This window comes from Anser brachyrhynchus (genome assembly GCF_964034855.1).
Source record: "Anser brachyrhynchus genome assembly, chromosome: 11".
NCBI lineage: Eukaryota > Metazoa > Chordata > Aves > Anseriformes > Anatidae > Anser > Anser brachyrhynchus.
The window spans coordinates 8,593,810-8,610,208 of NC_137706.1; the positions used below are offsets into that span (position 1 = coordinate 8,593,810).

Genomic DNA, 16,399 nt, shown 5'->3' on the forward strand with positions numbered 1-16,399 from the left:
TGCCCACTGGCGCTCTGTGAGATTTCCACGGTTCCTAACGCAGAGCTGATACCTATGAGTAAGTAAGTCTTAATTAAAACAAATCAAAGCGAGGGTATAAGTGTGCATGCCTTTTTTTGCTTTTCACTTATGATAAGCTTTTTTTTTTTAACAGATAAGCTCTTGTAGGCTGAAGTAAAGGTTGTCTACTTCAAAATACGAACCATAACTTTCTCGGTAGAGCTCTCTTGTAGTACCTGTATTCGAGATGCCCAGATCCATTCAGATAGCTGCATCAGCTCCTACTGCAAATGGAAATTTCACGTTAAGCTTTGGCCCAGAATTTTTACTGAAAAAAAACATTATATTTTACACCCTCTGTGGATTTATCTAACCTGCCCTGATCTGTGTGACATGCAGTCTGAGCAATCTCATTCGTTCTTTTACAAGTTAGAACTGCCCAAGGTCAGCGCTCAGTGTAATGTCCAATAGATGTAAGCACCTGCAAAGTGATTTGCTCACTCAGTCTCTCATTGAATTATGCCTGTAAGAAACACGCACTTCTCTTAGGCTTAACCTTTGTTTTTAGCGGGTTGCTTTTAGTGCTCAAAACTGCCAGCTTCTATTTAACTTGGGATATTTTTTAATGCTTGTGAGCAATTAATACTGCACTGGTCTCCTGAGCATCTGCATGCCTTACATGAGCTAAACCCCTAGGAAAATCTGTGTTTCCTGATAGACTTTTCTTAGGTATCTTACTGACTGTCGTACTTTCTTAAATCAATCCTTATGATAAATGGTGATTTTCCATCCCCCAGTTCCTTTTTTGAACACGCCACCGTAGCGTAAGAGAGTTTTGGTTTGCATTTGTAAGCAGTAATATTGAGCTGGGTTTTGACCCTGTCTTGTGCTCTGCCATCTGTGACGGAGCTATGGTTTGCGTCTCTGTGGAGCATGTTGTATGTACTTCACATCACTAACAGTGAATGTGGGAGTGTAACAAACACTGTTATTACAGGGAAATACCCTCCTCTGATGATAAAAAAAAAATGGCAGTTACATACACAATAGTATCTAATTCTGATTTGCCACTCTTTTAATGACTACACAGACTTCAGGGCAGACTTCAGAGACCCGGACACTAACCATCTGAGATAGTGAGACAGTGTAAGGGAGAGCCTGTGTTAACCAGCTGCAGCTGTGTGGCCTTGTAGGCAACGTCGGTTCTTGCTGTTATCTTTCTGAACATCTCTGTGTGCTGTTATTTATCTTTCATGTGATGTTGACGTCCCGAGCAGTGTGCTGCTTTCCTGTGAAGGTAATCCTTGTATCTGCTCTTGCCAGTTGTGTGTTCGGTTCTGAACTTTACCTGTCTAACCCAGTGGTAGACAAACATGTAGATGGTATTTGCAGCAAACAACACAAGAGGGTTCACATAGCACTTCAGAAGCAGTGGGTGAGTGCACTCCATGGGCACTGCATGAGCCAAGATGTCAGACCTGGCTTCCAGTTTATTCTGCAACATGACTGTTGTGCCACCTTCATAAGCACCTGCTTCCTCTGCTGCTGCAGACAAAGGCATGCATTTCTGTCCTTTAAGCATCAGATGGCAGCAAAGCCTCTTCTGTTTCTGTGGTACCAGAGTGAGTAGCTGTTCACCTGGGTAACTGGTGGTCACTTTCTCTGTGGATTCCAGTTTTGCATGTGGTCTGTGTGGTTGGGACTCAACTAAGGCAGTCAGTTTTGCTATCCAAACAGGAAATGAAGAATTGTTTGTAAAAAGTGGAGTTATCCGGTGCAGAGATCCCAGGCAAGAGTTGCAGAATGCTACTTGGTCTCGCATGTCAGGCTGAGTGGTTTATAGCTTGTTGGCAGAGCCATTTTAAACAATAAAATTCATGAACTCATCTGTTAAAAGCTGGATGGTGCTTGTGCATGGAAATTTTAAGGGTTAACAGTCATCTGTGGATTTAAAATATTTGGAAACCGTTGCTTTATTAATTAGGCAATGCAAGGGGGAGTCAGAAAGTTGGTCTCTTCCCCCATTTTTGCTATAGGTCCACCACAGCAGGAAGGATCGCTTGGTTTGCATCCTTTTGCACAGCTGTAAAATGCAGAGATTCTCATCAAGCTTTTGAAGCTTGAAGATTTAGCTACAAGGTTTAGCCAATCTTCATAAATGGTTAAGGTGGCTAAATGGGGTGTGATGCAGAAATAGAATTTTTGAGCTCACTTTTAAGTATTTATCCATTTGTGTTATAAAATGCCTACCATTTTTTCTCTTCCATGAAAAAAAAAGAAATTGCATCTTGTTTCTAGGCCAGAAGTAAGCATTTTAGAAGCACCATTTATTTTTCGGAGACACAGGAATGTTATTGAAGGATGAAACATGAAATGTAGAAAGACGGTAACGATGCCTAATTCTTATTGCCTTTTCGTTTGAGCTAGGATTAAGCAATAGTTTAAAAAAAAAATCTCCAAATATATTTTTTACCCTTCACTTTGATAGGTGTTTCTCCTTTTATACCAAGGGAGCATTTGAAAGGGTGTTTTTTTCCACTTAAAGGTGAAATATGAGCTATTTGGTGGCTTCTTTTTCCTTCTAAAATTCAAGAATAAAACCTGAAATTCTCTTTGTTGTAAAATCAAGTTCTCGACAGCCCTTTCACCGCTGAATGGCACATTCGTACTGCCACCTCTGAAATGGGTGTCTGAAGCCTCGGGAAGGGGTTGCCTCGGGAAAGAGTTAGCTGTCCCATTTTGCTACCTCCTAGCTAGTAGGTAACCACACAAAACACCAGCTGGAACCTGCCATGGAGATTTCATTGACGGATCAAGGAGCAGGGCCGTATTTTGATGTTTGTTGACACTACCAGACTCTTCTGACTGCCACAGCCAGAGGCCCTTTGATAAGAGCAATAGGCATTTCATGCAGCATTTTCATGCAGCATTTCATCTGGCCTGCATCTGCCAGACCGCTGTCCACTGATTTAAAGAGAGAAAAAGCTGCAAGCTTTGTTAGATCCCTGTAGCAGGTGGTTTGAATGTGACCAGAGAGGTTAAACTGCTCTTTTGCTCTCTAGATTTGAGTTCTCTCAGCGGGCCTTCCGATGACTGTAAGCTCCTTTCTTTATGCTTGGAAAGCAGATAGTCTCCAGATATGGCAAGTTGGAATCCCTTTTTCTTTTCTCTCTCTTTTTTACCAATCTAAAATCTGTGGAAACTGTCTTGTTTCCCCTCCGGTCACTTATGCGGCTTGGAGGAACCGCTGGTGCTCTGTAGCATACCTGGTGTTGGTGCTGTATCTCCTGTGGACCGCAGGGAAGCAAACTAGGTCAGCTGAAGGATTCCAGAATCTGATGGCAAGGTAGATTGGAGTTGGCATCTGAGAGCCAAGAGCCAAGAGCCAGAGCCAGCTTCATTGAGCCGACATGCTGTTACACACTGGTTTTCAAGCATCGAGGTGCTAATTCCATCTCTGCTGTAAACACAGAGTGACAGGTGCAGTGTGGCTGCTGCAGCTTCATGCTCTCCGATGGCTTTTCAGGCCTTGAACTATGGGAAGCCCAGCAGTGCTGCATTTTAAATCCCTTAGCCTGTTACTTGCCTCATTTGCTTTCCCCTCTCAGATTCTTTATAATTAGATATGACTTGGTCACTGCTGTACTACTGATCTTAAAAAGAGTTTGAAGAGGGGAAGGACAGTGGGATTTCATAGAACTTTTATAAGGTTTTAAATGATCTCTGCAGCCTTTCTGGAAAAACGATTTTCCTTCTTGCATTACGGAAGACATGTGGCTGTCAGACACAGGAAAAATATGCTGTGTCCATCAATCAAATTGTACCTGGTAACTTCTGTCTTCTTGTCTGTGTCTGTTTTATAGCATCAGTCCTGAGACAAATCCTATTCTGACTGCAGAATGCCATTAACTGCTGTAGCTCATATATTTCAGGAGAGTGGACAGGAAAGTGGCAGCCTGCCCCGAGGAGTTTCTGCACACTGGGGAGTACAGAAGACTTGAGGCTGGAAGGGTTCCTCAGTGTCCCTCTGCTTTGCCTAGAGTTAGTGGGGGAGGACCAGTGCTGGGTGCTACCGATAGAACCTTCCTCCACAGAAATCCCCGTTATGAAGTCTGGCAAATTAGGGATGTTTATCAAGAATCTAAATACCTAAATGCTTATCAAGGGTGGTCTTCTGTAAAGGTTTTGTTTAATTTGGCAGTTTCATCTGTAAGAAATTGTCCAAAGGCATATCTTCAGGAGGCAGAGGTATACAAGACAAAAGACCAGCAGGAGACGGCCATTATTTTTAGATGATATGAACAACGGTCCAGTCACATGAGCTGCAGGATAGTATCAGCACCTTGGACTCAAATCCCAGCCTAACCACATTGTGTTTGCTTTCCCCAGTCTGTAGTGGTTTAGTGATAAACCAAATAATAGGTACCAAGCTGTAGAACATGGATTTCCGACCATGTTCACCTGACATGAGTACGTGTTGTTGTTTTATTCTTCCAGTTCGAGATCAGACAGCTGAGGGCCCACCTTGCTCAGCAAGATTTGGACCTGGCTGCAGAGAGAGAGGCCGCGCTGCAAGTCCCCCATGTACTGAACAAACAGAGCAGCAACAGATACAAGGTGGTGGCAACTGAAGATTCAGACGATGAAGGCACCGAGAACATCACTGAGTTGCAGACTCCACGAGGTGAGTGCTGTCTGTGTGCTGCTACCTACTAGCACAGCTGTTCCCTTGCATGGAGTGACTGAACCCACAAAATACTTTCACTCTTCTAGTGACTTGATTACTGTCCCTGGAAACTGCATTTTCCCATTTTTGCAAAGAAGCTGTGTCTGCTCCAAAGTGGCAGGAGCTGTTATATTTATGAACAGGTTCTGACCAGAGCCAATAAAATGACTCGGGATGAAAATGACTATGATGTACCTTCCCAGTGTCCTCATGTTTATATCTCTCAAACACTAACGCAGCAGCAGCCAAATTGGAATTGGCAAAACAATAATCACTCAGAGGTAAAAGCAGGGCAATCGAGAAGAACATTGAAAAACAGTTTCTGAGATTGGCTGCTTGCATTTCTGCGGTTTAGAGAGGACCCAGGGCAGTTCTGAATTGATGTCATGTCTCACAGCTTCTACTTTGTCTGTCTGCACAAAAACCTGGTTTGTATATATTCGTAGTATTGTATTTTTTCATACTGTTTTTAAAAGTATCAGGTTAAACTTATTAGGCCAGATTAGCCTCACCTGTAAATATTGTGACAAGATAGGTTACATATCTCGGGAGTTAGTTTGGCCAGTTTTTCACCCTTTATTTTTGGCTGTTTTTTTGAGTCCATCCAAGCAAAGAGTCTCATGTCTGCTGGGAGGTACTCAGGAGCATGTATATACATGTAATAGGAATACAGACATAGATACGTAATTTCAGCCATGCAAATCCATAGAAACCTGCGTGTCACATTTTGTTCTGTGAGCTACGTTATGTTTTGTGAATTGAGGAATACAAGACTGTCTCTCTTCTACTAGTCCCAGCCGTCCTGCTCGCTGCCCCGCATCCCAGCTTGCCTCCCAGGGTTGGGCGATTGCCCACGCACCAGCTGTGAAGCTTGCCTTGCCTAGTGACTACGCTCTCACTCGGTGCTTTAAAACTGCCAGTGCTGGACAGCCCACCTGTGCTTGGACAGGGCAGCTCCGGTGCCAGAAAAGGAGCATTTGCACACTGTAGGCAGCTCCTGCTCACCTGTCTAAGTTTTACGTGCCTGTGGTGAGGAGCAGTCCTGTGGGTGGTCTGTGAGCTGTCTGTTGGGCCAGGTGTGTTGTTCAGGGGAACACTACTGCTTATATTTACCTGGACCCGTGTTATTTTTGTCACTGAAATGCTAGAGCAGAAGGCTTTATTTGAAAGGACAGCTCTTTGTCCCGTGATCCCCCAGCGCTCACAACAGAGGACAGAATCTGTCATGGTTTCACTAATGGTTACCGTAATGTCCTAGAGAAGATAACATTATTCACCATGGTGATACGTTAGTCTTCTCTGGACGTCCTAGTTTGGTCATTTTGGTAGATGAGCAGTATGTGAACAGATATGAATTACAGGTTTGCCTGGTATCTTTGGCACACTCCTTAGAATTTAAGGCACAGAAGTATTTTAATCAAAAGTTTTAAGAGAAAAAGCTCACCAAACTTTTTCAAACTATATTTTTTTCATTCTCTACATAGTAATGAAAGCACGTAGAAGTTGTTGCTGTTTCTTCCTCTTTAATAATAACCGAGCGCTAACCACAATTCAGCTATTAATTATTCCTGATTCGAAATTGTGTTTAAAAGCAGGCAGTTGAGCAGGCTGCCCCCTGAAATGCATTTCCCCCTTTTCTGTAGGATTTGAGAGGTTTCCCCAGTGGATATATTATAATTTATGCATGTGTTCCTTGAGGGTTACATTTGGACAACTGTGCACAACCAGAGAGTGTTGTGCTCAATTATAAAAGGGCTTGCTGAAACTACAGTGCTGTGGAGGTTAGTCTAATTTTTTTTTCTGTGCAAGGTATTCAGTCCAACTTCCAGGTTAACACAAGTACTCATTATTTGTTTCTCTCTGTAAAGTTCTGGCCACACGTGCAACAAAGCAGGAGTGATTTCTGTGTTCAGTAAGGTTACGTGATGAGAGCAATTAATGCTTTTTACTGGAAAAAATATGTCCAGCAAATAAGAAAACGTGCATTACTTCACATAACAGATAAGGTGCGGTTATGCTATATTTAAAATTCATACTGAGAATATAGAATTAATTTCTGATTCCCAGAGGTCAACTAAAAACAGAGGAGGAAATATTTTTTTGAGCATTGTATCATGTATTGCATACAAAGCCTTTGTAGATACATCATTTTGAGTGCTTTTCTTCAGAAGCTAAATTTAGGTCATTGAATGTTTTAAAGTTGTCTTTTATGTAGAGTGAGGCAGGAGTTGAACAAAAGAAATTTCCCAGGGCCTTATAGCAAGGCCTTATACCATCTGTGGCAGTATCCATCGTGGTGGAGTATTGAAAAGGGGGCCCAAGCGCAGATTGCTTGGCTTGTGGTTTCTCATGCAATAATGTTCAGTGCTGTAGTTCACAATCCAGACAGCAGTCAACTGAGGCAGTCAACAGTCAGCATGGATTTTGCATGATTTTTGCATGGGGTACACCTGATGGAAGAGGAGCATGTCCTCAGCTGAAGGGGCCCCCGTTTACACAGCATGGGATGGGTTTATCTGGTTGGTGTAGGGTCTCCCATCAGACCAGTGAGATGCTCATCAGACGTGGCTCTGCAGAGCAGAGGCTATCGAGACATTTCCTCTAGGTCATTTCTGCACCTCCTGCTTCTCACGTGCTGTCGTTACCCTGGCTGTGCTATCTTCAGGGCTTTCCACACCGCTTGTTCTGCGTGGAAGTGTAAGCCACCAGTGTTTTCACCCCTGATTTTTTGGGTTAAAGGTTATATATTGCCAGTTACTACTCCCTCTTATCAGGCCACATTAGGAATTGTTTTGCATCCACTTTCTCTTAGCTGTGTTTTTCCTCCTTAAAGACTCGAGTGATGACTGCAGTTAATCACCCTTTGTGCTACATTTGCGAGCTTTGAAAATCATCTGTAATTGCCTATTACAGTGACTAGTTTGAGGAGAAATAAGGGGCCAGGTTGCTAATACTGTTAAAAGAAAAGCTACAATTCAAAGCCACAAGCCAGCAAAACAGGCTCTGGGGGGTCCCTTCTCTGGCAGAACACGAGCCCTACGTACAACACCTGAGGGCAGGGTATGGCATGGAATGCATGTGTTTGTGCCAAAAGCTTTGTCAGCCTTCAAAAAATCACCATCTTTGGAGAGCCCTGGGTTCTGCCAAACCAGCAAGCTTTAGTTGGCTAGAGAACATATGGCAAGAGAAAACGGGATATTCCATCTCAGGCTAATCTCATTTCCCCTGTCTGCATTGAACAATGGAAACATTGAGCACAGAACGCTTCATCGTGGACGGGTTATGGAATAAAAGAGCATTCAGCCTTTTTGCTCATTTCCCTACCTAGGAGTTTTATGGGACAGTGCATAAGCTGAAGCTCCTCAGGGGCTGTAGCTGTAGCTTGTACTCCAGTATTTATACCGGATTTTGTGGAACCATTTAGTGCAGCGTTCAATAAAGCAAGCCAAGTAACCCCAGCATCACGTGGTATGCGCAGCACCTCAGGGAATTGTGCGGACACACTGTGGCCTGCACCAGGAGAGTGCTGTACGTACTAGCTTGTTTGGAAGCTTTCGGTACATATTACCACCCAGCTTTTCTTTCTGTGGATCTCTTTCTCTTTGTGATGAAGTACCCTCATTGCTGGTGTGAGACCGGGAGAGGCAAGAGTTCCAGTCTAGTTTTGGCAGCCAGTCACCAGCGGGGTCCCACAGGGCTTAATGCTAAGGCCAGTTTTCACAATTGTTCTAAATGATCTAGACACAGGACTTGAATGCGTGCTAAGTAAGTTTGTGGGTGGGTGATACTACATTAGGAGCTGTTGACTCCCTCGGGGGTAGAGAGGCCTTGCAGAGAGATCTTGGCAGACTAGAGGGCTGGGCAATTACCAACTGGTATAAAATTTACCAAGAGCAAGTGCTAGATTCTGCACCTGGGACGGGATAATCCTGGCTGTATGTTCAGACTGGGGGTGAGAGGCTGGGGAGCAGCCCTGCAGAAAGGGATCTGGGGTCTTGGTCAACAGCAAGATGAGCATGAGCCAGCAGCGTGCCCTGGGAACCAAAAGGGCCGACCGTGTCTTGTGGTGTATCAGGCACGGCATTGCCAGCTGGTCGAGGGAAGGGACCGTCCCGCTGTGCTCTGTACTTGTGTGGCCTCTGTTCTTCTCTAAATGATGAAGGATTTTTTTCTTGATGAATTTTTGCCTCATGCAGTATGAAACTGGTCACGGCCAGAATGACATCTAACATTTTCTGCTCCTGCACAAATCATTTTTACTATTTAGTATACAAACCTCCAGGCTCCAGGGAATTCCAGGTTCACCACACACCATATAGCCATTAATACTTCCTTCCAAAATTTATTATTCTGTAATCTCTCCCATAATATATGAATTACAGTCTCTAGAGGAAATTCCTCATTTTCTTGCATATATCATCGCAATTCTTGAAGTTCTGCAGTAGTTTAAAATTAATGTGCCAGCCTTATACTCATTTGAGCAAGAACTGGACCCCCGACTCTGTTAGTTCCCATTGCAGGAGGGTTATTTTAGCTATTCGGAGGTGAATTTCCATGTTTATGGGGTTATCGGTAAGTGGTTTTCTTTGTGGAACTGCTGCAATTTATGTTCTTGCTTAGAGAAAAGTAAAGCTTGCTCTCCCCATAGGTACTCAGCGTTCTGCAAGTGAAGGAAGTGGGATATTGGCAGTAGAATATGAAAAAATCTGGGGCTTCAAAGGGCTCCCTGTCAGATTATTGATAAGCTGTCTGGGAAGGCAAACTGTGGCACCGGAAAGCATTTTGACAGTTGTTGCTTGCGAGGCAGTCTGAGCTGGTTTAACACTTCTGATTTTTCAACTCTTAAGCCAGTTCCTTTGGTGATTGTCCATTAGTGATCTGAAGAGAGCCCTGTTACAGCAGAGCAATAGATAAAAAACAGGTTTTTTCAAATGCTGAAATGTATCTACTCTGAAGCCTCCACCTGGGAGTGGTTATATCTTATGTGCACTCCACTTGGCTGCTAAACTCCGTGAATCCTTGCAGGAGGGTGGCTTTGGCTTCTCCCATAGGTGCCAGTTTTAGGCTTTTGGGTTCTCTGCACTGATATCTGGACAGAAATATAGGAATTATACCTTAAGTAATGGTTAAGTAAATGTGTGTGTAGTTAGTGAAGCGAGGCTCTTGAATTTCATACTCACCAAAGGGGCGGGGTAGAAACTCTTTATCACTTCCCAAAGTAGAGACCAGTCACGTGTGTGAGGTTGAAGCTGTCTCCCATCACTGATGTGTGGAGGTGTGAAGACAATGCTGACAGGTAAAGGAACACAGAACGGGAACACTTTCCACTGTCCAAGCATGCAATCCTTTCCATAATGATCCCTTTTGTAAATGGATTGTCCTCCACGTAAATGCAGCGAGCTATTTCCCCTTATGATGCTATTATAGCACTGTTCCAGCAACTCACTTTCATACAATTATTAGAAGCCTTTTCCCAGTTCCTGGTCTACACTTACTCATTGCCAGTTTATAATATTTTGTTCTTGAATCCTTTTCCTTAAATTATTCTCATCTTACCCTGGTGTTTACCCTGAAAGTTCTTGTTTCATCAGTATCCATATTCTTTGTCAAATTATGGTTTTCTAGCTGCAACAAACGAAGCTGTTTTGCAGAGGCAGACCCAGGCTCCTGTGTTTGCTCCAAGCTGCCTGTCACAAGCCAACTCAGATACGGATCTGTCGATCCATATTTACAGAGAAAAGAAAAAGTGTTGAGAGGTCCCCCAGGCCATCCCATGCCCAAAGCCATCAGCCATGGCCACGCAGATGTCTTGGGTCTCAGCCCTGTTCAACTCAACTCACAGTGCTCTTGCAGCACGATTTGCTAAACCAAGGGCCAAACCAACCCAATACCTTGTCAGTTAAGGATTTTGGTTTTCTGTCCCAGAAATATCTGCTAACAATGGATCCTGTTCCATGTCTTGGATTTTCCTTGCAGACAGTGACTTTCATCTCAGGTTCATTTCTTAGTTAGAACCAGGCTGAATCTGTTGCTCTGTTTTCTGTGCAAGCCAACTTTGACAGTTCCTCTCGTGGTGGATTATCTCACGTGCTCAGGCATCCATCCAGCTTCTTCAGAGCCTATGTGAATGGAAGTCATGTGAGCGCTGCAGCTTGCACCAATGAGGCAGTCTGCCTTCATACAAAGGTCTTGTGCAAGGTGCCAGCTGGCTGCTCATATTTCCTATTGGCACAAACTTTCCATGTTGCTAGAGGGAAAAGTGAAGACACCTTTTGGGACCAGCAAAGCAGAGTGGAAAAAAATTCCGCTCAGGTCATCTTACGCAAGACCAGAAAGGTGAACTAGGCACAGCACAGCCTAGGGAGCATGCATGTGCCTTTATAAATGGATGTACAGGTGAGCAGTGAGCTACACTTGGACTGCCGAGGAGGAGAGGAATTAACGTCTGGCTGAGAATTTGGTTACATGTTCAGACGACCAAGGTCAGAGCAAGCGGAAATTCCAGTGCATGGCAATTTGCAGGGGAAAACTCCCTGGGAAGGTTACAGCTTCACCGGGGAATTTTCCCCTGTGGACCACCAGTGTGCTCTCAGAAATGCATGCATTTTTCCTCCTTTATGTCCCTTCTGTCTTCCTTTCTTACTGCACCCCAGTGGCACAGTAAGGCTGTGTCCGTTTCTTGCCAGGTCACATTGTGGTGGTGTTACTGGCTAGTTCCTGTTGCTGTTCCTACATCTAGAAGTGTTCAGGGGGCAATAGGTTGGTCCTATAGCTTATGCCTTGAAAAGCTTTCCTGCTCAGTGTGTCTTTGTCTTTTTTAAGCTCCTTGCTTTCAGTAATGAAGGATATAGTCAGAGATAACGGGAATTGTTTATAGCCTGTGATACCCCAAATAGCTGAGACCCCCCCATATGGCTAAGATAAGTTTGTCCATTGTCAGTTTGCTTTAATATAATTATTCAGAAACTTAATCTGTTGTTGAAATATTTATCCTGCTGTTGTTATTCCAATGCTCTTTATTGCTTTTATTCATGAGAAACTACTCAAGGTAAAAAAATATATATATTTGATACACACAGACACGTTTGTAGATACTATTTACATATATACATAGAAAGAAATGTACACATACATAAAATCACCTAGGGAGCGATGAGGTTAATGGGGCCATCACACAATGACATGACCTGAAAGCAGGCAGCTGTGCAGCTTGTGCATGCAAGTGGTCACACATGTGGCCAGGCCAAAGGGTAAAGCTTAGAAGTAGACAGTGAGTTAAATATGATGAAAATACATTACCAAAAAATACACATATGCAGGTGTTTTCTGAATGGATCTGAAGGTTCCCTGCCTGAGCAAGAACCGGTATCTCTACAGGCTGGCAAGTTTGGTAGCATTTAGAGCATGAATTATGTATGATAGAAATGAAGTGTATTTTAGTAGCAGATAGCTGAAAAGCCTTGCAATGTACTCCTAATCCAGCGGCATTGCCTTGAGCTACTCTGAGGCCTCTTTGTCAAACGCAGACATTAGCACAAAGCACACCTCTGACTGCAGGCATTTAAAGATCAACAAGGGCCAAAAAAGCTTTTAAGAGCCAATGAAACCAGGAAAATGACCATGTTTCCTTTCAGTGTCAGGTTAGATTGCCTTCTTATGAGTGCAGCTATTTCAGGTACAGAGTGCTTAGTGGTTTGGGTCTTGTTGCATGGAGAACGCGTTCCCCAGAAACATCTGTTTCCTTCACCTGCAAACCGCAGTGTGCTGTGAAGAGGCAGGGCTGTAGCCGCAGGACCCCAGGGGAACGAAGGGAATCTGGCTCAAAGGGATGATGAGCACGGTTTTCTGAAACATGGTATCAGAGGCAGCACTTAAAAGGAGAGAATGCTTTTAGAGCGCACCACACACTGCTAATCGGGCAGGTCCAATTCCCATGGAGGTCCAAGAAAGAAATGTACCAAAGGAAAAACCCCGCTTGAGTTGGTTCCTGTCAGCCACTGGGGCTGGCGGGGTGTGGGGCAGCATCCCAAATCACACCTGGTCTGGTCCGCAGGCCCGACAACACGCAGACAGCTCAGGTGGTGCTCTGGGCATGGAGGACAGAGGAGTGTGTTTCACGGTCTGCCATTTCAACCATTTAATCAGATGCTGCCTTTTTTTTTTTCAGAAGATGACATGAATAATTACATCAGTCGATACTACAATGAACCTAGCAGTGGTAAGTTTTGCTTGAAAATGTAAATGTAAACTGAGTTTTTGCATCCTATTGTGTGCTGTAAACCCAGCGAGACTGAACAATGATGTAGCTCTGTCGCAGAAATGAAACCCAACCATGCATCTGGGGGTTGTGGTTGACAGCAAGCTTAATATGAGCCAGCAGTGTGCCCTGGCAGCCAGGAGGGCCAACCGCATCCTGGGGTGCATCAAGCACGGCATTGCTAGTCGGTCGAGGGAAGTGATTGTCCCGCTTTACTCTGCGCTGGTGCGGCCTCACCTCGAGTACTGTGTGCAGTTCTGGGCGCCACAGTACAAAAAGGACGTTAAACTGTTGGAGAGTGTCCAGAGGAGGGCAACGAAGATGGTGTAGGGCCTAGAGGGGAAGACGTATGAGGGGCGGCTGAGGTCACTTGGCCTGTTCAGCCTGGAAAAGAGGAGGCTGAGGGGGGACCTCATCGCAGTCTACAACTTCCTCGTGAGGGGGAATGGAGGGGCAGGTGACCTATTCTCCGTTATCACCAGTGAAAGGACCCGCAGGAACGGTGTCAAGCTGAGGCAGGGGAAGTTTAGGCTGGACATCAGGAAAAGGTTCTTCACTGAGAGGGTGGTTGCACGCTGGAACAGGCTCCCCAGGGAAGTAGTCACTGCACCAAGCCTGTCTGAATTTAAGAGGCGTTTGGACTGTGCCCTTAGTCATGTGGTCTGAAATTTTGGGTACACATGTGTGGTGCCAGGAGTTGGACTTGGTGATCCTTATGGGGCCCTTCCAACTCGGGATATTCTATGATTCTATGATCTGTTGGGTTTCTCCGTGAAAGCCTGTCCCAAAGCAGTAACTCTCCAAGGGATGAGGGATCTCAGCTTTGCATCAAGTCACTTGCAGTAGTTCGAAGATGCAGGACCGGTCAGTACCCCGGCTCTCCAAGTTGTTCGGCCTCCAGAGAGGTGCAAATGCAGCCGGGAGTGAAAAGCGGGGACAGGACAAACAAGCCGAGGGGGTGCGTAGCTCAGCCCAGCCCGGTGCTGGGAAAGAAACCTTTCAGGCAGGGTAAAGGCAGGGGCAGGCAGCCCTCGGCGGCACCCGTGCTCCATGACTGGAGGCCGGCCTTTGGAGGGCGGGGCCCCGGCAGGGCGCCTGCCAGGCTGGGCGCGGTGCCCAGTGCGCCGAGAGGCACACGGTGACTGCGCCGCACGGTCCTAAAGGTGCGCCCGTGGGCCCCGTGTCTGAAAGGGCGACTCCCGTGGGACACGGCTGTTAGAGGTGTGAGGGTGTCAGGCCCCGCTGCTCAAGTGTGTCGGTGTGGGCGGCGCCCGGCTCTGGCCTGCCAGCTGTGCACCTGTGGGCCCCGGCTGCGGAAGGTGCACGCGTGGGCCGCAGCTCAGGTGTGCGGGTGCGGGCCCCGCCTCAGGGTGCCCAGCGCCTGGCGGCCCGGCTCCGACACGTGCGCGCCGCCGGGCACCGCCGCCTCCAGCTCTGGGGGTGGCTGCGGGGCGGGGAGCGCGGCGCGGCCCGGGGGCGCGTAAAAGGGGCGTAGGAGTGAGGCGGCCGGGGGGGGGGGGGGGGGGGGGGGGTGGTGGTAAGGGGGTCGTAAAAGGGGCAAGGCGCTGTAGGGTCTTAAACGGGCAACGGTAACGAACGGCGTTCTTAGAAGCCGCGGGGCCGTGTGGCGGTCTTAAAAGGCGCGATCCCAAATGCACGGCTTACACGGGGCACGGCCCTCGGCTTCTTAAAAGGGTAACTCCAGCACGGGGACTCGGCGGGGACTCGGGCGCGTGCCGTTCTTAAAAGGGGCCCGACAAAAAGTGGCTCGCTAGCAGGGGAACCGGACGGACCGCGCCTCTACACAGGGCCGGGAGCGAGGGGTGGGCTGGAAACGGGCACGAGCGCGGGAGGTTTTGTCCGTGCGTGTGCTGGTGGCGCCCTCACGTTCGTGTTTTTAAAGTTGCGCCTGTGGGTCCGTTCCCAGGGCCACGCACCTTGCGGCTCTTACAGGGGGTGCGCACAGCATCGGCTCCCAGAAGCGGCCCACACGGCTGTTGCTCTCGCGTCAGTGCTTGTGGTAGCTCTTCAAAGAGGCGCATGGCTGTGGCATTTCAGAGGCACAGGTAAAAGGACTTGTAGAAGAAGTGGGCCCAAGTTCTTAAAGCGTGTGCCTCTGGGGTCTGTAAGAACGTTAAAGTTAACCCTAAATGTTTGTAACTAGTCATGTGTAACCTGCGGAAACAAAATGAGCCTCTCACTCTGTATGTACAAACACCTTTTTATACCTCTGGTAACTCAGTTTATGCTTACCCTTCCTGCAGACAGCGGCATTCCCACAGCAGCCGTCTGTGTTGTTACCACCGCCGCCATCGATGTCCATCACCCCAACATCTCTTCCGACGTGTTCACAGTGGAGGTGCCGCTGCGGCTGAACAGCACCGGGACATCTGCCAGCATCACATCGGGCAGCGCGTCCCGCTCCACCGTCAGCTCCAGTACCCAGGCGTGCAGTGAGAGCAGCCAGACCCTGGGCTCCTCCCCAGAGTGCAGCGTGACCTGTGAGGATGCTGCGGAGGCTGGCACCAGCCTGCGGGCTGACCACGTGTGCACCGAGCAGCAGGTGGCACAAGCCATGGTGCAGGAGCTGCTCTCCTCCCTGTCAGAAGAGGTCTGCCTGGCTCAGAGGAGTCTGGACCCTGTCAACCTGAAGCTGCCCAGCCCAGGAGACTCAGCAAGGGCCAGCCCCAACCTGGGCCACCGGCTCAGCATCTACAACCACAGGAACCAGGACAGCCTTGATGTCTTCCAGCTCAAACCGCTCATCGACTGTCCACAGGGGGCCCCAGTGATTGATGAGAAGTATGGGGCACTGGGGCCCCCCAAGCCACCACTGGGCAAGGTCCCCAAGGCGTAAGGAGAGCTGTGGAGGCACACTCACTGTGCAGGCACACTCACGAAGCTGGGTCATCAGGCTGCTGCAGGGAAGGCACCAGTATTGGAGGCAACCCTGACCATGTCCTGGAGTAGGTGCCAGTCCTGGGCTAGGCCAGCACCTCCCCCCTGGTGCCCTCAGGACCCAACCAGCCCACCCACCTCCGTATCTGGGCCAGCCCAGACCTACGGTGTTCTTTGGGCATAGTGGACCTTCCAGCCCTCTTCAGCCCAGACGGACCCTCTGTGCCTGGTGGGGGGAGAACAGACTGCAGCCCTGTCCTGCCCTCAGCCTGGGTCCAGCCCCAGGGTGCACGGACCTTCCCCTGCTTCAGAGCCACAGGGCCCAGGGGCAGGACAGAGAAAGCAGCCAATCTAGGCCCAGCCTGGCCTCCTAGCTCACCATCCTCCCTGCCAGGGGGCTGAGCATAGCTGGGAGGGAGTATGGATGGCAATAAACATTGACAAACACTGGTGCCTCCCTTGTTCCTACCTTCCCTTCCCATTTTTTCCATCCTTCCTTCTTTCCCATACCTCTCCTT

General features: G+C 47.5%; 1 protein-coding gene across 8 annotated transcripts in view; it reads left to right on the forward strand.

Annotated features, from left to right (window-relative positions):
* Positions 1-16,328, forward strand: part of TMEM266 (transmembrane protein 266) — a 78,446-nt gene extending 62,118 nt beyond the window's left edge. For all 8 annotated transcript variants that reach the window (XM_080551351.1, XM_080551350.1, XM_080551352.1 and 5 more), the window contains 3 exons: positions 4,498-4,684; positions 12,894-12,944; positions 15,248-16,328. In XM_080551351.1, coding sequence (XP_080407477.1) covers positions 4,498-4,684; positions 12,894-12,944; positions 15,248-15,840 — 831 coding nt within the window. In that variant the 3' untranslated portion in view covers positions 15,841-16,328. The remainder of the gene's footprint in view (positions 1-4,497; positions 4,685-12,893; positions 12,945-15,247) is intronic.
* Positions 16,329-16,399: the final 71 nt, after the last annotated feature.